The sequence below is a fragment of the Centruroides sculpturatus genome, unplaced genomic scaffold (genome assembly GCF_000671375.1).
Source record: "Centruroides sculpturatus isolate CEXI.00-Female unplaced genomic scaffold, Cexi_2.0 scaffold268, whole genome shotgun sequence".
NCBI lineage: Eukaryota > Metazoa > Arthropoda > Arachnida > Scorpiones > Buthidae > Centruroides > Centruroides sculpturatus.
Genome location: NW_019384499.1, coordinates 192,187 through 207,615, shown reverse-complemented (window position 1 = coordinate 207,615; position 15,429 = coordinate 192,187). Strand labels below are relative to the sequence as shown.

Sequence of the window (15,429 nt, the reverse complement as noted above, 5' to 3'; positions counted from 1 at the left end):
TTATCTGGCTTACAAAGTGTAATGCTGCACTATCCTATTTATGTACTTCTGAGCATTACAGGATCAGTTAAGTATGCAAGTAAATGTTTGTTTTTAATTTTGAATTTAGTTTATTTTGGGAGCTTCTACTTTTAAAAACATAATAAAATGCACCTGAAAAGAAAATAGTAATAACTAAAAACAATGCCCAAAATGTAAAATAACAATTGAACTTCAACAACTTATATAATCAACTTCTTAATTTTAAAGCTGAAATTTACACCTTCCTCTCACTTTCCAGCATTCACTGATTAAAAAGGAATGTTTTGGGCTACATTCACTGGCTTGCATCAGGTTAAGGAAGTCCTATATCAAATGTCTATAACAGGTTTGAAGTTTAGAATAACACCATTTTTCCAAACTTTGAAAAGGACAAATAATCAAGCTGATAAATAAGATTACATAGAAATTATACATTAAGATAGTTTTACACAAACGATATCAAATAGATATAGTCTGCATTTCATAAATTCATTGATCCTATTTGAGGTTAGTGCTGCTGATAGAATTTTTGTGCTAGTATATATGACTTAGTTGGATGCTCAAAATACTTGACTGTAATTTTTTTAAAGCTGTCTTTGCAAATGACTAACCTTAAACTAAAGAATTAACTATAAAAAACACTTTGATTTAAATAAAGAAAATATAATTAAAATTGTATACAAAATTATGTGAAAGTCATCTTAATACCTGAATCTTTATTTATGCCTATGCCATTTCATTTTATTGTCTTTTGAAAATTGCAAATTCATTTGCTTTCTTGACACACTAATCTTTAAACTAACATACATTATTTTTGTTTAAAGCCAATGATTATCTTCTACAATTGTGTAATTGTTTTCACAACTGTGTATAAATTGCCTGATTAAAATCTTAGTAATAGAAAAATTTATCCACAGCTTTTTTGGCATAAAGACTAAAATACATCAAATCACCATACCACCTAATGTTTGCTGAGCAAAACTTTATATACAGAATGATTATAATTAAAGTTCCACTTTGAAATGGCCGTAAAATGAAAACTACTGGACAGAATGTTATCAAACTTGGTAATTAGAAATTTAGGTATATTCAATTGGCTACAATGGTAATTAATATAAATATACCCTTTTAAAAAGTTAAAAATATGAATATAAAATTTTAATAAAAAATATATATAATTACAAAAAATACTGTATTGTTGACAGTAAAAAAATATATATATTCACACAAAATAAAAATAAATTTGATGCTATTTTTTGACATTACTTTTTTTATGATACTGTTAATATCTGCTTTTGTGGTACTTTTTTTTATAATGCTTTTCACCCTGTTGGCACTAAGAGGACCTCTTACAGCAAGCCCATTATGAGTTCAGCCAGGCCCACAATGGGGCAGCCAGGTGGTGAAGAATGGGGCTCAATATATTGGATCAGGGTTTCTCAAACAGGATCCTGGTTGTTTTTTTAACCTGGGAAATCTTGCAAATTTCTTAAAAGTTTACTTTTTTTCTTATTTTGTGTTAATGTTGAGGAAATTTTGCAAATAGAAAGTGTAATTAACTCATAAACTGTCATTTGTATTTATTAATTTTAAACCTACTTATTAGTTTTTTAAATTTTTGCTTATGGCATGTCACAAATAGTCAATAATCAATATGTAGCTTATTTGTTGCAGGACTGAAAATTCTTTACTTGTCAGAACCTGTAATATCTGGAATAATTTGCTTATGCTGTCTTAATTTTTAACCAATCCCAGTAGCTTCAATAACTGCTTAATGCCAGTTTGTGCAAATTGGGCAAGGATACAAATGATCTTCCAGGCTACAGGTGAAAAAACACACAACATTGTCTTCTCTTAAATGCATTAAACATGATTCCACTCACATCAATGAATCGGAACAGGCATTCTTGGTAGCAGGACTTTCCCTTACTACAATAAAAATCAGATTGAGTGATCGGGGTATTGACCATGTTTGCTTTTTAAAATTCTATTACAAAATATTATTGTAAATTTTTATATTATGTTTTATTTAAACCTTTAAGTTAGAGTTTAATCTAACCTTTTAAGTTAGAAGTTTGATCTAAGTTTTTTTTTTGTATGCAGTTTCCAGCAAACTTTAATAAATTTTTTTTCTATTTGTGAAAATTTCTACATAATTCAAAGATAATTTTTAATATATATCTTACACAGCATTATTAATATGATTTTGGAGGTTGTAGAACATTTTAAATTACTTTAAAAAATGAAATCAAATGATATAATTAGTTTTCAAGATATTTTGTATATCTTAAAAATAATTAATTCTATCCTGGAAACAGTTTACTTCAATCCTGAAATCTCGGGACAAGCAAAAGACCAGAAAATGAGAAACCCTAATCTGGATGCACCACCCCACAAAAAGTTCCTGGGGAGTTTTTCAAGCTGTCTGGATTTGATCCCAGGTCCCCAGAGCAGTAGGCTACTACCTTGACTGCTCGGCCATCTGGCTGCAGATTTTGTGGTACTGGTCTTAATTCTAAGAATGTTTGTTAAATGGGAATCACTCAACCTATGTCTTTCAGCAGCTTTGTTCTTCATGCACAAAAAAAAATTGTTCACAACAGTATGTACTCTACCCCATGTGCATAAGTTTTCTAGATAAATTGACAATTTTATCAAATTCATTAAAAGAATGAACTTTATAAAATTCGAGAATGGAATGTTCTCTTCGATAAGTTTTCAAAGATTTCCTGCTTTGAAAATTAATGAGTTCTAGCTGGTATTCAGCTGCTGCTTCCACATAATTAATTGAAAATGGATCACTAAACAATTTTAATTCAGTTTTTATTTTCTGAAGTCAGAAAATCTCATTGTTAAAGCTTTAAACAAAACTTCACATAATTTACTATAATTTTTAAAGTTTACAGGAAATTCTATTCTTTTTAATAAACTTGGAAAACGCACAATTTCACACAGCAATTTTATCTGATAAATAATGCAAATAATAATATTACATGTTTCAATTAAGAAATATTCTTCTGGCTAAAAAATAATGAATTTTCTCTTTTCTTCTGTTATTTTTCTTTTCTTAGAATTAGATGCCATGATCAAATGCTGGATTATTAAAAATATAAATTTAAAGTTGATAAAATAATTATGAATATAATTGGAGGTTGAAAATATTTAAATTATTAAGTTATTAAGTTAGCAAAAGAAATATATAGATAGACCTATGTCTGTATTATATACCTATAATTATTAAAAATGCTGAAGTGGTAGGGTCTAATTTATTCTTTATTTCTATAAAGAATAAATTAGCCCTTTCCAGTTTGGCATTAGGCCTAGCCTCGAGTCACTAAAAATGGATGACACAGAATTTCTCTTTTCAAAAGAGTGTCTTTTTCATCTGCCTGATAAAAGGTACCCATTCTTTATCACTAACAACATCACTTTATTACAAAAATCTTTGAAACTGTAACAATCAAAATGTATTCAGTGAAACGAGAATAATTTTTACAACATATTTTACCAAAATAAATGAAAATGTATCAAAAAAATTGAGGTTGCAGTGGGCCATACAAAAATATAGTGGGCCGCAGTGTGGCCCGCAGGTTGGACATCCCTGGTTTAGACTGTTTCTGTCAATACATACAAATTCATTTTATAGAAAATGGTAATATAATTAAGTAAAATTGTTCTTCATAAATGTAATTTAATAAAATTAAATCCAGAAGGCATTATATAGAATTGTATCTTTTGAAGCTATTTATAGAATTTGAATTTACAATATTTTAAAAAAAGAGTATAAATTCAGTAGTCAAGTTTTTTTATAATCCTAGCTAAATAGACATTTAGAATGCAGTAATTTATTCTAGTTAATATTATGTAACATTAACATTTAGATTTAAAATAAAAATTTTCAAATCCTCCTGAGAGGCATTTTCCATTGGCATATTGCCCAATGTGTTTCATTGCTGTCCTACCAGACTAATTTACACGACTGTTAAAAAAAAAAAAACCATTTTGCCAAATTATTTTTCTTGAAACTATATTAGTTAACAGTACACTTTTGACTTGCCTTTTGTTAATGAACTTTTATAAAAATGATACAGAAATAATTTTTGGAAAATTATTTTGATTAATTTGATTTTGAAATTTATCAATGATTTTTCTTTAATAATGGATTCAAATATAAGTATGGAAAGTTTATTTTTATGTAAAATTTCTAACAAGCACATGACTTCTAATGGGGAGAGAATTTTTTTTAAGTTTAATGATTTTAAAAATTTACATAATTAAAAAATTTTTTTCTTTGTAAAAATGGTTCTTCAAAGATTGAAAATAATAGTTTATTATAAAGCATATTCAAAATGATATTCAAAATGAAATGACAATACAATAACTAATAGACTAAATAACAAATATCTTCTAATCATTTTTAATAATTTTGCTTTCTAATGATATTTTGTTATGTAAGTATTTTTTTGAAGTATTTTAATTCTTATGCAAATATGTTAAAAACAAATTATTCATTTATGTTTGCTTAAGTATTTTATAAAAATTTATAACTCAAATAAACTATATAAGCCTTATTTTTATAGAATCTTATTGAACCTTATTAAATTTAACTCCATCCATTATTAAATATATTAATTTAATAAATTAAAAAGAAGAGAATAACTGATAAAATACAGAGGATCCTAACTTTTTGAATTTGTATAGTTTGATAAGTTTTTATTCAAATATAATGTGTTTCAAACATTTTCAAAAAACTTTTTAATCTATCATCATCAAAGTGCAAAGAATTGTGAGAGTGAAGCTTAGAGAAGTGGGAGAACATTCTTCTTTCACACTAAGGGAGAATGGAATTATAATAAGTAATAACTAGCACTCTTAAGTGAAATTAATGTTATTTCCTCTTGTCTCCTATTCTCTGTTTGAGTTGTCCTTTATAGACTGCTTTAGAGCATTGTTTCTTATTTTTTGAGAACTGCAGAACACTGTTTCCTCAGAATATCAATATGTGTGAGTAAGAGTACATAAATGTGTATATGTACGTAGGTATATTACAGATTAACTGAATTGAAAACAGTTGTTTTGTTATGTAGGCCTATGTTGTATTTATAATAGAAGATTTACTAATTAAAATTGATGATTATGAAAAAATGAATCATGCAGAACTTAGGTGATTAATATTAATTATCTTTAAATATATAATACTTGTTAACAAATTTGAAAAATCATTATTGAAACAGAAATATTTAAGAACAAGTTATATGCAAGCATTTGATGCTATTTTCATTATGAAATTAACTTAGCATCAAATGCTTATCAAAAGCATATAAATAATTCTTTTTGTGAAATGTGAGTTCATTTCACAAAAAGAATTATTTAACTCAAATAACTACTTAGAAACAAATCTTTTAAAATTTCTTTTTGTTATAGCCATTGTTTTTCTGACATAACATGATACTTGACTATATTAATGCTACTATTAATAATTAAATATTAAGTATCTATCTGTAGGCCAAATTACTTAACATTTAATTATTATTAGTAGCATTAATGTAGCATGATATAATCTGGCAATCATTTGGCTGTAAATTAATAATTGGGTTTTTAGATGTTTATATTTGTATTGGTAATCAGCTTGTTACATGCTAATGTCTAAGAATAATACAAAGTGTATTTTGTATTTCTGTTTATTTCTTTAAATTGTACTATTCTGTTATACCAGCTGAACCATCTGTGTATATTAAAATAAATTTTAAAATATATCTTCACTATCAAAATATTCAAATATTGTTAAGAATATTTTGGATCTAGTTATACTGTATATTCTGACAAATAAGAATAACTAATAAAAATTTTTCAGTATTTTTGTTGTCAGCAATTAATGCATTCAACATTCATCAATATATTGTGATTTCATGTGGATAATGTATGTATTAAAAGACTTTTTGTAAGTTAATGTGAGTGGGTTATCTACCAATTTTAACTCTCAAACAACTTTTGACGAGTTCAGTAAGTTATGAACGTCTTACTAACATTTTTTCTTCATCTAAACTAAGAATACTTTTAGAAAATGTGAAAAATATTTTGTTATAAGCATTTATCTGTTTGATTTTTTCCAAAACCTCCAAAAGGCATAAATGGCAAAACTGTGATGCATGCATATTTTCTAAGCATAGAATCCATGTTTTAGTTGCTATTACTTTACACTTCCACTTTAAAAAGAGGAAAATATGGAAATTTATCAGCCATCTCAGAAGTATTTAGAAACTAAGCAATCAACTTTTGAACCTGTGTCCAATGGATATCATCAAGATTTTTTTCTATTTTAGCATATACTATTATTTATAGTTTGTTTAACAGGAATGGTGCTAGGTGGGTAAGCAATGTAAACATTACACTGGGATGCCTTAGAATTATGAGAAATTTCTGTTTCAAAGAACTTTTAAGTTTGAGCTAACTTTTTTGTGTCTTTTAAAAAGTAAAAATTCTGTGAAGCATCACCTGTTAAGAAATTTTACAAAAATTAGTTTTTATATTATTAATTATAAAAATGGCAAAAGACTTACTTTTGATAGTAGAGACGAGTTTGTAAAAAAAATTGTAAATGCCCATAATGAGAAATTTTCATTGTCTAATCCCACCCAAGACACATGACTCCTCTATCTCCCCACTCCCTTGACAGCCAAATTTCATAGTGTCATTACCCTGTAATAAAAGAGTGCAGGAACACAAATACGATATCAATAATAAAAAGCACACCACTGCCCTATCCACTCGTGTGACCCCAGCATAAGAGCTGACCTACAGGATTCCAAACTGATCAAGATGTCTCACCGTGTGAAACACCTTCGAAACCTTGAGACACTTGAAATATACAAAGCTGGATTACATACCAATTGTATTAATTAACTCTAAGGATGCCATCAACATATCTCACACATGGAGGTACTGCTATGAAGGAACTGGTAACTCCTGCAGCAGCACTTAGAAACCACACCCCACCCTCCTTTCGTTGGTATATGTATGTAGTTATATCAAAGTTTGTACTACATATACCATTCTGCCACTGTGGTAATATGCATGCATAACTGTTTACACACAAGCTTAGAATGTTCCATGGTTTTAAAAACCTACTTGTGCTATTCCAGGTTTTTTGAAAACAATTTTGTAAGTTTTGTTCTTCGAATTCACTTGTTTGAATCTCACTGGTTTTTTTAAACTTGAAGAAGACTGAAAGTATGGTCAAAAACATTTGTTTTCTATTAAATATTTAGTACTGGACTGTTAAGGTTTTTTGAGTGTTAACTCTGTACATATTAGAAATAATAGAATACAATGGATGATCGGTTAACAAACCTTTCAGACTGCGAACAAATCGGATAACGAACACTTTCACAAAAGATTTTTATGTTTAGACAACAAACACACATTTGGATAACGAACACTTCACAGAACAAACAGAAAAAGAAGCGACATGAAATAGTGAATACCAATTAATCTTCCTTTGTCTCCAGGTGACAATTTGAAACCTTTCAGAGCTCTGAAGCGTCGACATTGACGCTCAACCTTATACTGATCGGATGGTATTCCTTCGAATTTTGAAACTTTCCCTTGTAATTTCATCTTTTTGTTTACCTTTCTGACAAGTAATTTTTTTATAGTCTTCACGAGACTGTTGGGCGGGTACTCGTTAAGTTTTGCATTGGTTTTTATTTACGAAAGGCGCGAGTTTAACTGTCCAATAGGATATTTGTTAACATTTTAATACAGAATTTTGAATTTTATCCGGGTCTTGCAATTAAATAATTTTTGTATGCTAGGTAATTTTTGTTCTCTGAATTTTTGTAAGTGCCTTTCTGAACTTTTTATTTAAGAAAATTGATAATATTGTGGGACCTAAAAAGAGTGGAGTGTCAAGAACTGTTCTCACTGTAGAAACCAAGCAAGAAATAATAGCCAAGGTAGAGAGTGGGAAGATGATGTCTGATGTTGCTAGGCAGTATGGCTTGAACAGGTCTACAGTAGGCACAGTCTTAGCTATGAAAGATATATCAAGAAGTCTTAAGCAGTTAAAGGAGTAATGAAAATCACATCTGAGAAATAAAGAGCATTGAAGATCTCGTAATGGAACCTGAAACTGATGTGACGATAGAAGAATTCCAAAAACTCTTAAATGAAGAACATCAAGAAACTCAGCAAGATGTGTTTTCTTTTGAAAAAGAGGAAGACGAAAGAGTACCAATGCCGACATTTGCTATTAAAGATCTTTTGAAGAAGTGGAAGGATGTCAGAACAACAGTCTTCCGAATGGCATCCAAACCAGAATGAGATTAATAGGCTTGGAGATCTGTACAATTACAATGCTATTAATTAATTCCAAAAAAATACTGAAGAAGACAGAAAATCAATCAACATTGGACAGATTCTTTAATCCCCACAAATGGAAAAAACATAACTAATAAAAATGCAAGACTGTGTATTTTTATTATTACATATAAATAAATGTAGTAAGAAAGTATATATATTTTATTTTTAATTTTTGGAGTCTCCAGAATGAATTAATCAAATTCCCATAAAAACCTATGGTAAATCGATAATAGGTTAACAAACAATTCGGATAGCATACAAAGTCTTGGAATGGATTATGTTTGTTAACAGATCACCCACTGTATATAGAAATGTTCCTTGCTTTGTTTGAAAATTTTTTATTTATTTAATTCTGAGATATAATGCAAAATAGATGCAGAGAGACAGAATTTTGTAAGTTCCTCCCCCCCCTCAGATGTTAAAATATTGAGAAATATGAAAAGTACAGGAGGTCAAAATTTGACCAATCACTATACTTTCTATGTTTTGTAACATCCAGGAAAGTAAAAAAAGGTTTTGTTTATGGTGATTAATTATAGTTAATATTTGTTACTAGATGTATAATTTTAAATATATGAATATTCTAATAATTTCATTTTATTTTCAGGTTGTAAAAACGATTGGATTAAGAGAAATTTGGTTTTTTGGATTACAGTATGTTGATAGTAAAGGTTACATTACTTGGTTAAAATTGAACAAGAAGGTAAATTTTTATACTTCATCTTATAATTTTAGTGAATAAACTATCTGACTCCAATTAATTTGTGACTTGCACATCTTAATGTTGTGTTTTGTCAATAATTCAAATTATTTGCAATTTTATTGACATACAGTAGAGCGTCGATTTTCCGAAAGTCAATCATCCAAAACGTCAATCATCTGAAAGAATTCCAGTCGGCAAATTTAAATTTTCGCCAGTGCTGTGGCACTTCAATTTTTGGCTATGTCTTGGGCTACTAAAATATTTTACGTTTTTGATACTAAATTAACATCTGAAGTATATTTTTTTATTGTTTTTATATTTTTCAATATATTTATTTTGTTTGTACAAAATAAAAAAATAATTTTTAACAATACAATAGTCTTCGTTAGGCTTAACATCGACGAAAATTCAACGCGAAGCGACAAGCAACGGAGAAAAATTTCAACATCGGTTATGTTAAACTATTTTTTCGTACATAAATCGGTTATCCGAAATATCAGTTATACGAACAACCCCAGTCCCCAATTGATTCAGAAAATCAACACTCTACTGTATTTGTATATTCAGATAAGATAAATGTAATAAACTACAAGAATAAAGTGATGATTATATAAATGTTTTTACATTTATCTAAGCTATAAAACTGATTGTTATTCATATAGTTTCATTTATACCAAAAGCCATAAAATAATTTTGGTATAAAACTTGTATTTTTTGTGTAAATTATTTTGCCTTTACAGTCACAAAAACATTACAATGAAATAAAATGCTACATTAAAAATTATTTTTTTATTTCTGAAATTACGTATTATATACAAATATTACAGTCTGTTTAGTTTCATAAAAACTACTCTATAGTTTTATTAGTTAGATTTTATATATGAAAAGTAATAATATTTAATTTACGTTCTCATTGATTATAACTTTATTTTCTTAGATTTTAACTTTAAAAATTGCATTTTATATGTAAGATATGTGATTTTTTTTAAGTACATAAATCGGTAATGACTTTAATATAGTATAACTTCAGCAAAATTTTCTTAAACACTAACATTTTCAGCTCTAATAAATGCCATTGAAATGCCCTTGTGTGGAATGTCACTTAAAGGTAATTTAATATGATGCAAAATTATTAGAATTAAAACTCCAGCAAAATTTTTCTTTAAGGTGTTAAAGTAATTAGTTGAGTCATCATCCAGTTCATTTATTTATTCTATATATATACGTAAATATGACTTTTTAGAACTAAGGAAATTTGAAATGGCCAAAAACAAACATAAGAAAAATACTAAAAATATTAACTTGTACTGGAACTAGAAGGAATTAAGCAAAATTATCATCTTTTTAAATATTCCAGAAAAATATTAATGCTATGACAATAATAGAATCAGATGAGATGGTGATAATTTATTAAATGATTTTGTGAGATTATTCTATTAAAAGAAAAGAAAATATCTCATTGATATATCTTAATAAAAATATAAAATATAAATTTTTAATTAGAATTAATGATTACAGTTAATTGCTTTAAAAAGACTATAGTATAACATCTTTTACCATTTAATACAATTCTATTACTATATTATTCATCAAGTAGTTAAATTGTATCATTTTATTTAATATTTTTTAAGTAATTTGTACTGTGTCTTAATTACTCTTTGTATTTTATTGCTTTCTTTGATGAATTCAGGTAACTTTTTCATCAAACTTACATAAAGTTAAATATGTCTTATTCAAGCAAAATGATATGGTAATGGAAATATATGTTGTGAAAATGTTTTATATATCTAAAGAATAAACATTAGACAATGAATATTCTATAATTATTATTTTAGTAATTGATACAATATTTAAAATTGTTGTTACTTGTGAAAATTTGAATTGATTTTTAATTTGATCTCATTGTATCAGTTTCATATAAAATTACTTAAAACTTTTCTTTAGTTTCTGTTCAGTTTAAATAAGAATTGATCTGATTAAAATTGATTTTTAATTATCTTACTTCAGTCTTTTTTTCTGTTAAGTCAAAATATTTACTTTAAAAATGAGGACAAAATTAGATTTTTTGATATTTGATACAGTCGTTATTGATGATCATTTTTCCTGTCATTAAGGACTGGTTGCATGCGTTTTAATCTCAGGTAAATGCACTTTAATCTGTAGAATTATCTTTGATAAAGCTTATCCTAATAGTAGCATAATACTTTTAAAAAAGATCAGATCCTAATATGTACATTGATTAAAATCAATTCAAGAAAATTTACTGTTAAGTAATTCTTATTTTATGAAACATAACTAATCATTTCTCATTATAAGGTATATACAGGTATCCCTTGTATAACACGATGGTTACATTTCAAAAAGTGCCATGTTATACGAATCTGTACGATACAAACATAGGGTTATGTTCCAGAAGTTAGCAAAAGTATACAATTCTTTTTTGTTAGTAAGAGAGAGATATGTTTATTAAAGAATTCAATAATTTATTTCCAATCAACAATTAATTAACAATTACAATTAAAAGTATTTTCTTATACATTAATATTAATTTTAGATAAACGAGGGTGTTTTCTTTTTACAAAGTATTGTCGTCATCTGAAGTGTTTTGTTAATCTTGATCAGAAGTATCAGCAACATATTCATATTTTTTATTTTACCATAGAAGAATTTTTATGGAAGAAATAAAAATAGAACAAATTTTCAATTAACATAACAGACTGCATTTGTTCAGTCGAGCACTGGGCAACACTTTCCAGAATTTGTGTTGGGGTATCGATACCCCAACACAAATTCTGTGCCATATTTCATTCGTTTTATGAATCAATGCTTGCTTACAGTTAAAACAAAGTTTAATAACACTTACCTAAAAATGTTTAAATAAACTCTACTAAATATGAAGATTAATCTATAAAAAGAAAAAACAGTGACAGAAGGGCTAAAGTCTGAATTCAATGATGACACCTGGTTGATAGGAAAATTAGTGCAATTTTTTCCTTTCTTGTCCTATCAGTTTAATTAAAGTAAACCTAATGAAAAGCACAAAATAATTTGAAAATTTCAATATTCTAATATCCATGGGCATATTTGAGACAATGTGAATGCTTACTTGAATAAAAAAAAATCAAATAATAAAGTTTGTACTTACGAATTGTGAATTTTTTATTTGGAAGATTTCCAAAAGTGTGTTAGACAAAACCAGAAGTTGTGCTGTATTGGGAATATCCCCAATTTTTAAGGTGTTGTAGAAGTACCATGTACGAGGGTTACCTGTATTTTAAAATATGTAGATATTTTCTATCAAATCTATTAATGCATATTTTCATTTACATGTCAATCTGTTCCATGCTTTTGCTTATTTGTTTTTGTTCTTCATAACATGACTGTGCAGTAAGAATTTTTCAACAAGCTGATCAACTGTTGTCTTGAGTCAAAGAAATTCTTGCAACAAACAAAGCTTATTTTTTTTACATTAGTGATGAGGCTAAATGTATTTGAGACAATTATTCTGTAGCTTAAATGGTAACTTGTGCAATTGACTTTAAAGTATGATACAAATTTTTAATATTTGTATCAGATAAGACAGTGTTTTCAGTTAAAATGTTTTGTTTTAAAAAAATGCTAAGTTTCATTAATAATTTTAAAAATTCAGAAATTGTTACACATGAATGAAGCAGCTATATTAATCATATAGACCAGGGGTCGCCAAAGTGTCGATATGGACCCCCAGTGGTCGATGCGGCTAAGGGGTCACAACCTTTTTTTTTTCCTTTTTTGCTTAGACAGAGACCACAACCCACAACGTTTTTTTTTTTTTGCTCATACACATACACTTGTAATAAAACTTTACAGTGGGGTCAATGTGAGGCTTTGAAAAGTGATTGGGGGTCGACAGTTAAAAAAGTTTGGCGACCCCTGATATAGACTAAATATTAAGTCAAATAAATTTAACTAAATTGTTTTTGGTTGATATATTAGACATTTCTAAGAATCTGATTTAACATAGTAGTAATAAGGATAATATTTTACATTAAAATTTGTTCATAATTTATAATTTTCTTTGATTATTTAAACTTACTTAATATTTTAGTTGGTCTATAATATCTGTCATTCCTGTCAGGAAAATATTTCCTGTTCAGATATGACATTACAAAAACAGAAGTATCATATCAAAAAATGAAATCTCAAGGATTTTTTTAATAGAATATTTACAATCAAATTTGAAAATAAATTAATAAGATAAATATTACTTCAAAATTTGCAATATACAGAAATTAACATAAAAATTTTCTTAATTTACTGTTATTTGAATTCAGAAGTTAGGTGAATAGACAGACAGTAATTTAGTACCAATTGTGCATATCATTTGTTTTGTCCTAGAGCAGGGGTCACCAAACTTTTTTCTCAATGGGCCAGATAACTGAGAGAATGACGAGCTTGGGTCACATAACCATTTTGTTCAATACAGTACACTGAATACACAAAAATTAAAAACAACCAACATATTTATTTACCAATACATAAACACGATTGCTGCAGCAAGCTCATAATCACTTTTCTTAGAAACTTCATTGTAGGTACTGTACTTACATAAAAAGCACTCTGATATCCACAGTCACAAAGTCACAATTTTTTATTTCACTGATTTTCCTAAAAATTTTATTACTATTAGATGCAAAAATTAGGTTGGACAAATTTTGGCATTTTTACTTACTTATTTTAATTTTTCTACATAGTAAGTTTCTCTACAATTTATGATATTTCCTTATTAATAATTATATTTTAGCTCATTTGTGGCACAGTGTGGCAGTGGGCTGGATGAACTGATCTCATGGACCTGATCCAGCCTGTGGGTCATAGTTTGGTGACCTGACCTAGAGGATCCATTTCTCATTATTCTTTAATTCAAGAAAGGGTTATTTTTGCTCTTCAAGAACCTGAACATTTTCTACTGTCTGTTTTCCTTGCTTGTCCAATTCAAGTAATCCATCTATCAAGCTTCTTTACTTTCCAATAATGGCATGTGGTTTAAAATTATCATTAGACTTGCATTAAATTGCAAGCTACATAATTTGAAGGCTTGAGTTTACTACCACCACCAATTTCCCAGAATCAAGATGTCTGTAGTCTTATACATGTTAGAGCAGTGTTTCTCAACCTGTAACGAATCATCGCCCCCCTTCAACATAGTATCGCCCCGTTCAATAAAACCATTATGTAGTATCGCCCCTTCACTTCAAAATTTCGATGCCGAGGGCCAAGGCTAATGCCAAATTCGTACTGCATTGAATAGACCAGTGGTTCCCAATTAGTTTTTCCTGCGTACCACTTCAAGAAAGAGCTCAAACTCGCATACCCCTTATAGTAAAAATTCATATTAATCTATACTAATAATATAAATTTGAAGGTAATCTGCCTGTCTGTTACATTTTCACGCCTAAACCTCTGAACAGGTTTTAATAAAATTTGGCACAGAGATAGCTTACATGTTGGAGATGGACATAGGTTACATTTTACTGCGAGAAAATATCTTACTCCCATGAGAAAATTTGATATAATGCGGGAGAAGCTGTGGGTAGTGATAGACAGCTAGTGATAAATGAAATAAGTTTTTTTTTTACATTTATTACCTTATATACTATTCTAATAATGAAAATAACATAAGGTTTTTGTCAGCTTCAGTCTCAAGTCATTTTCGAGTCGAAGTCGGTGATGATGTTTAGTTTTCATGTTTGTCATGGCCGAAAATCTGCTCTTGCAGAGGTATGTTGTGCAAAATGGTAGTAAATATTTTATTGCCGCTTCGCTGACATGATAAATGTCTTTTAGGTCAGCCCAAAAATTACCCAGTGATTGCTCTGCAAAACAACTTTTGAGTCTGCTGTTGCATGAAATGTCTATTAATTTAATTCCTCTTGGTCAGATATGGGAAGGTGGTTGGTGGTGTTATTCGCAACAGCGACAAAAATTTTCAAAATTAATTTTGCAAAAACAAATTGTGTTAATTGTACAATTTTTGTTTCTTGCGTAAGAATTTCATTTAGGTTATTGTCGCAAATTCATTTTTTGATGAAATTTCGATAATATTTTTAGTTATAAATAAATGAATTTGTGCATTTGACATCATGTTGTAAATTGCCGAATTTTTGATGGTCCACCCATTATTTTTTTATTGCTTCATCTCATGCATTTCAATTTTAAATCGACCGATTTTAGATTGCCGCGCGTACCCCTTCACACAATTTCATGTACCCCCCCCAAAGGTACGCGTGCCATTTGGGAACCATTACATTACATTTGGGAACCATTATTGGGAACCATTGGAATAGACTATTGACTAATATAAT

At 28.3% G+C, this 15,429-nt stretch overlaps 1 protein-coding gene across 3 annotated transcripts in view; it reads left to right on the top strand.

Annotated features, from left to right (window-relative positions):
* LOC111622000 (moesin/ezrin/radixin homolog 1-like) overlaps positions 1-15,429 on the top strand; it is a 76,712-nt gene that overhangs the window by 36,689 nt on the left and 24,594 nt on the right. For all 3 annotated transcript variants that reach the window (XM_023364297.1, XM_023364295.1, XM_023364296.1), the window contains exon 4: positions 8,990-9,085. In XM_023364297.1, coding sequence (XP_023220065.1) covers positions 8,990-9,085 — 96 coding nt within the window. The remainder of the gene's footprint in view (positions 1-8,989; positions 9,086-15,429) is intronic.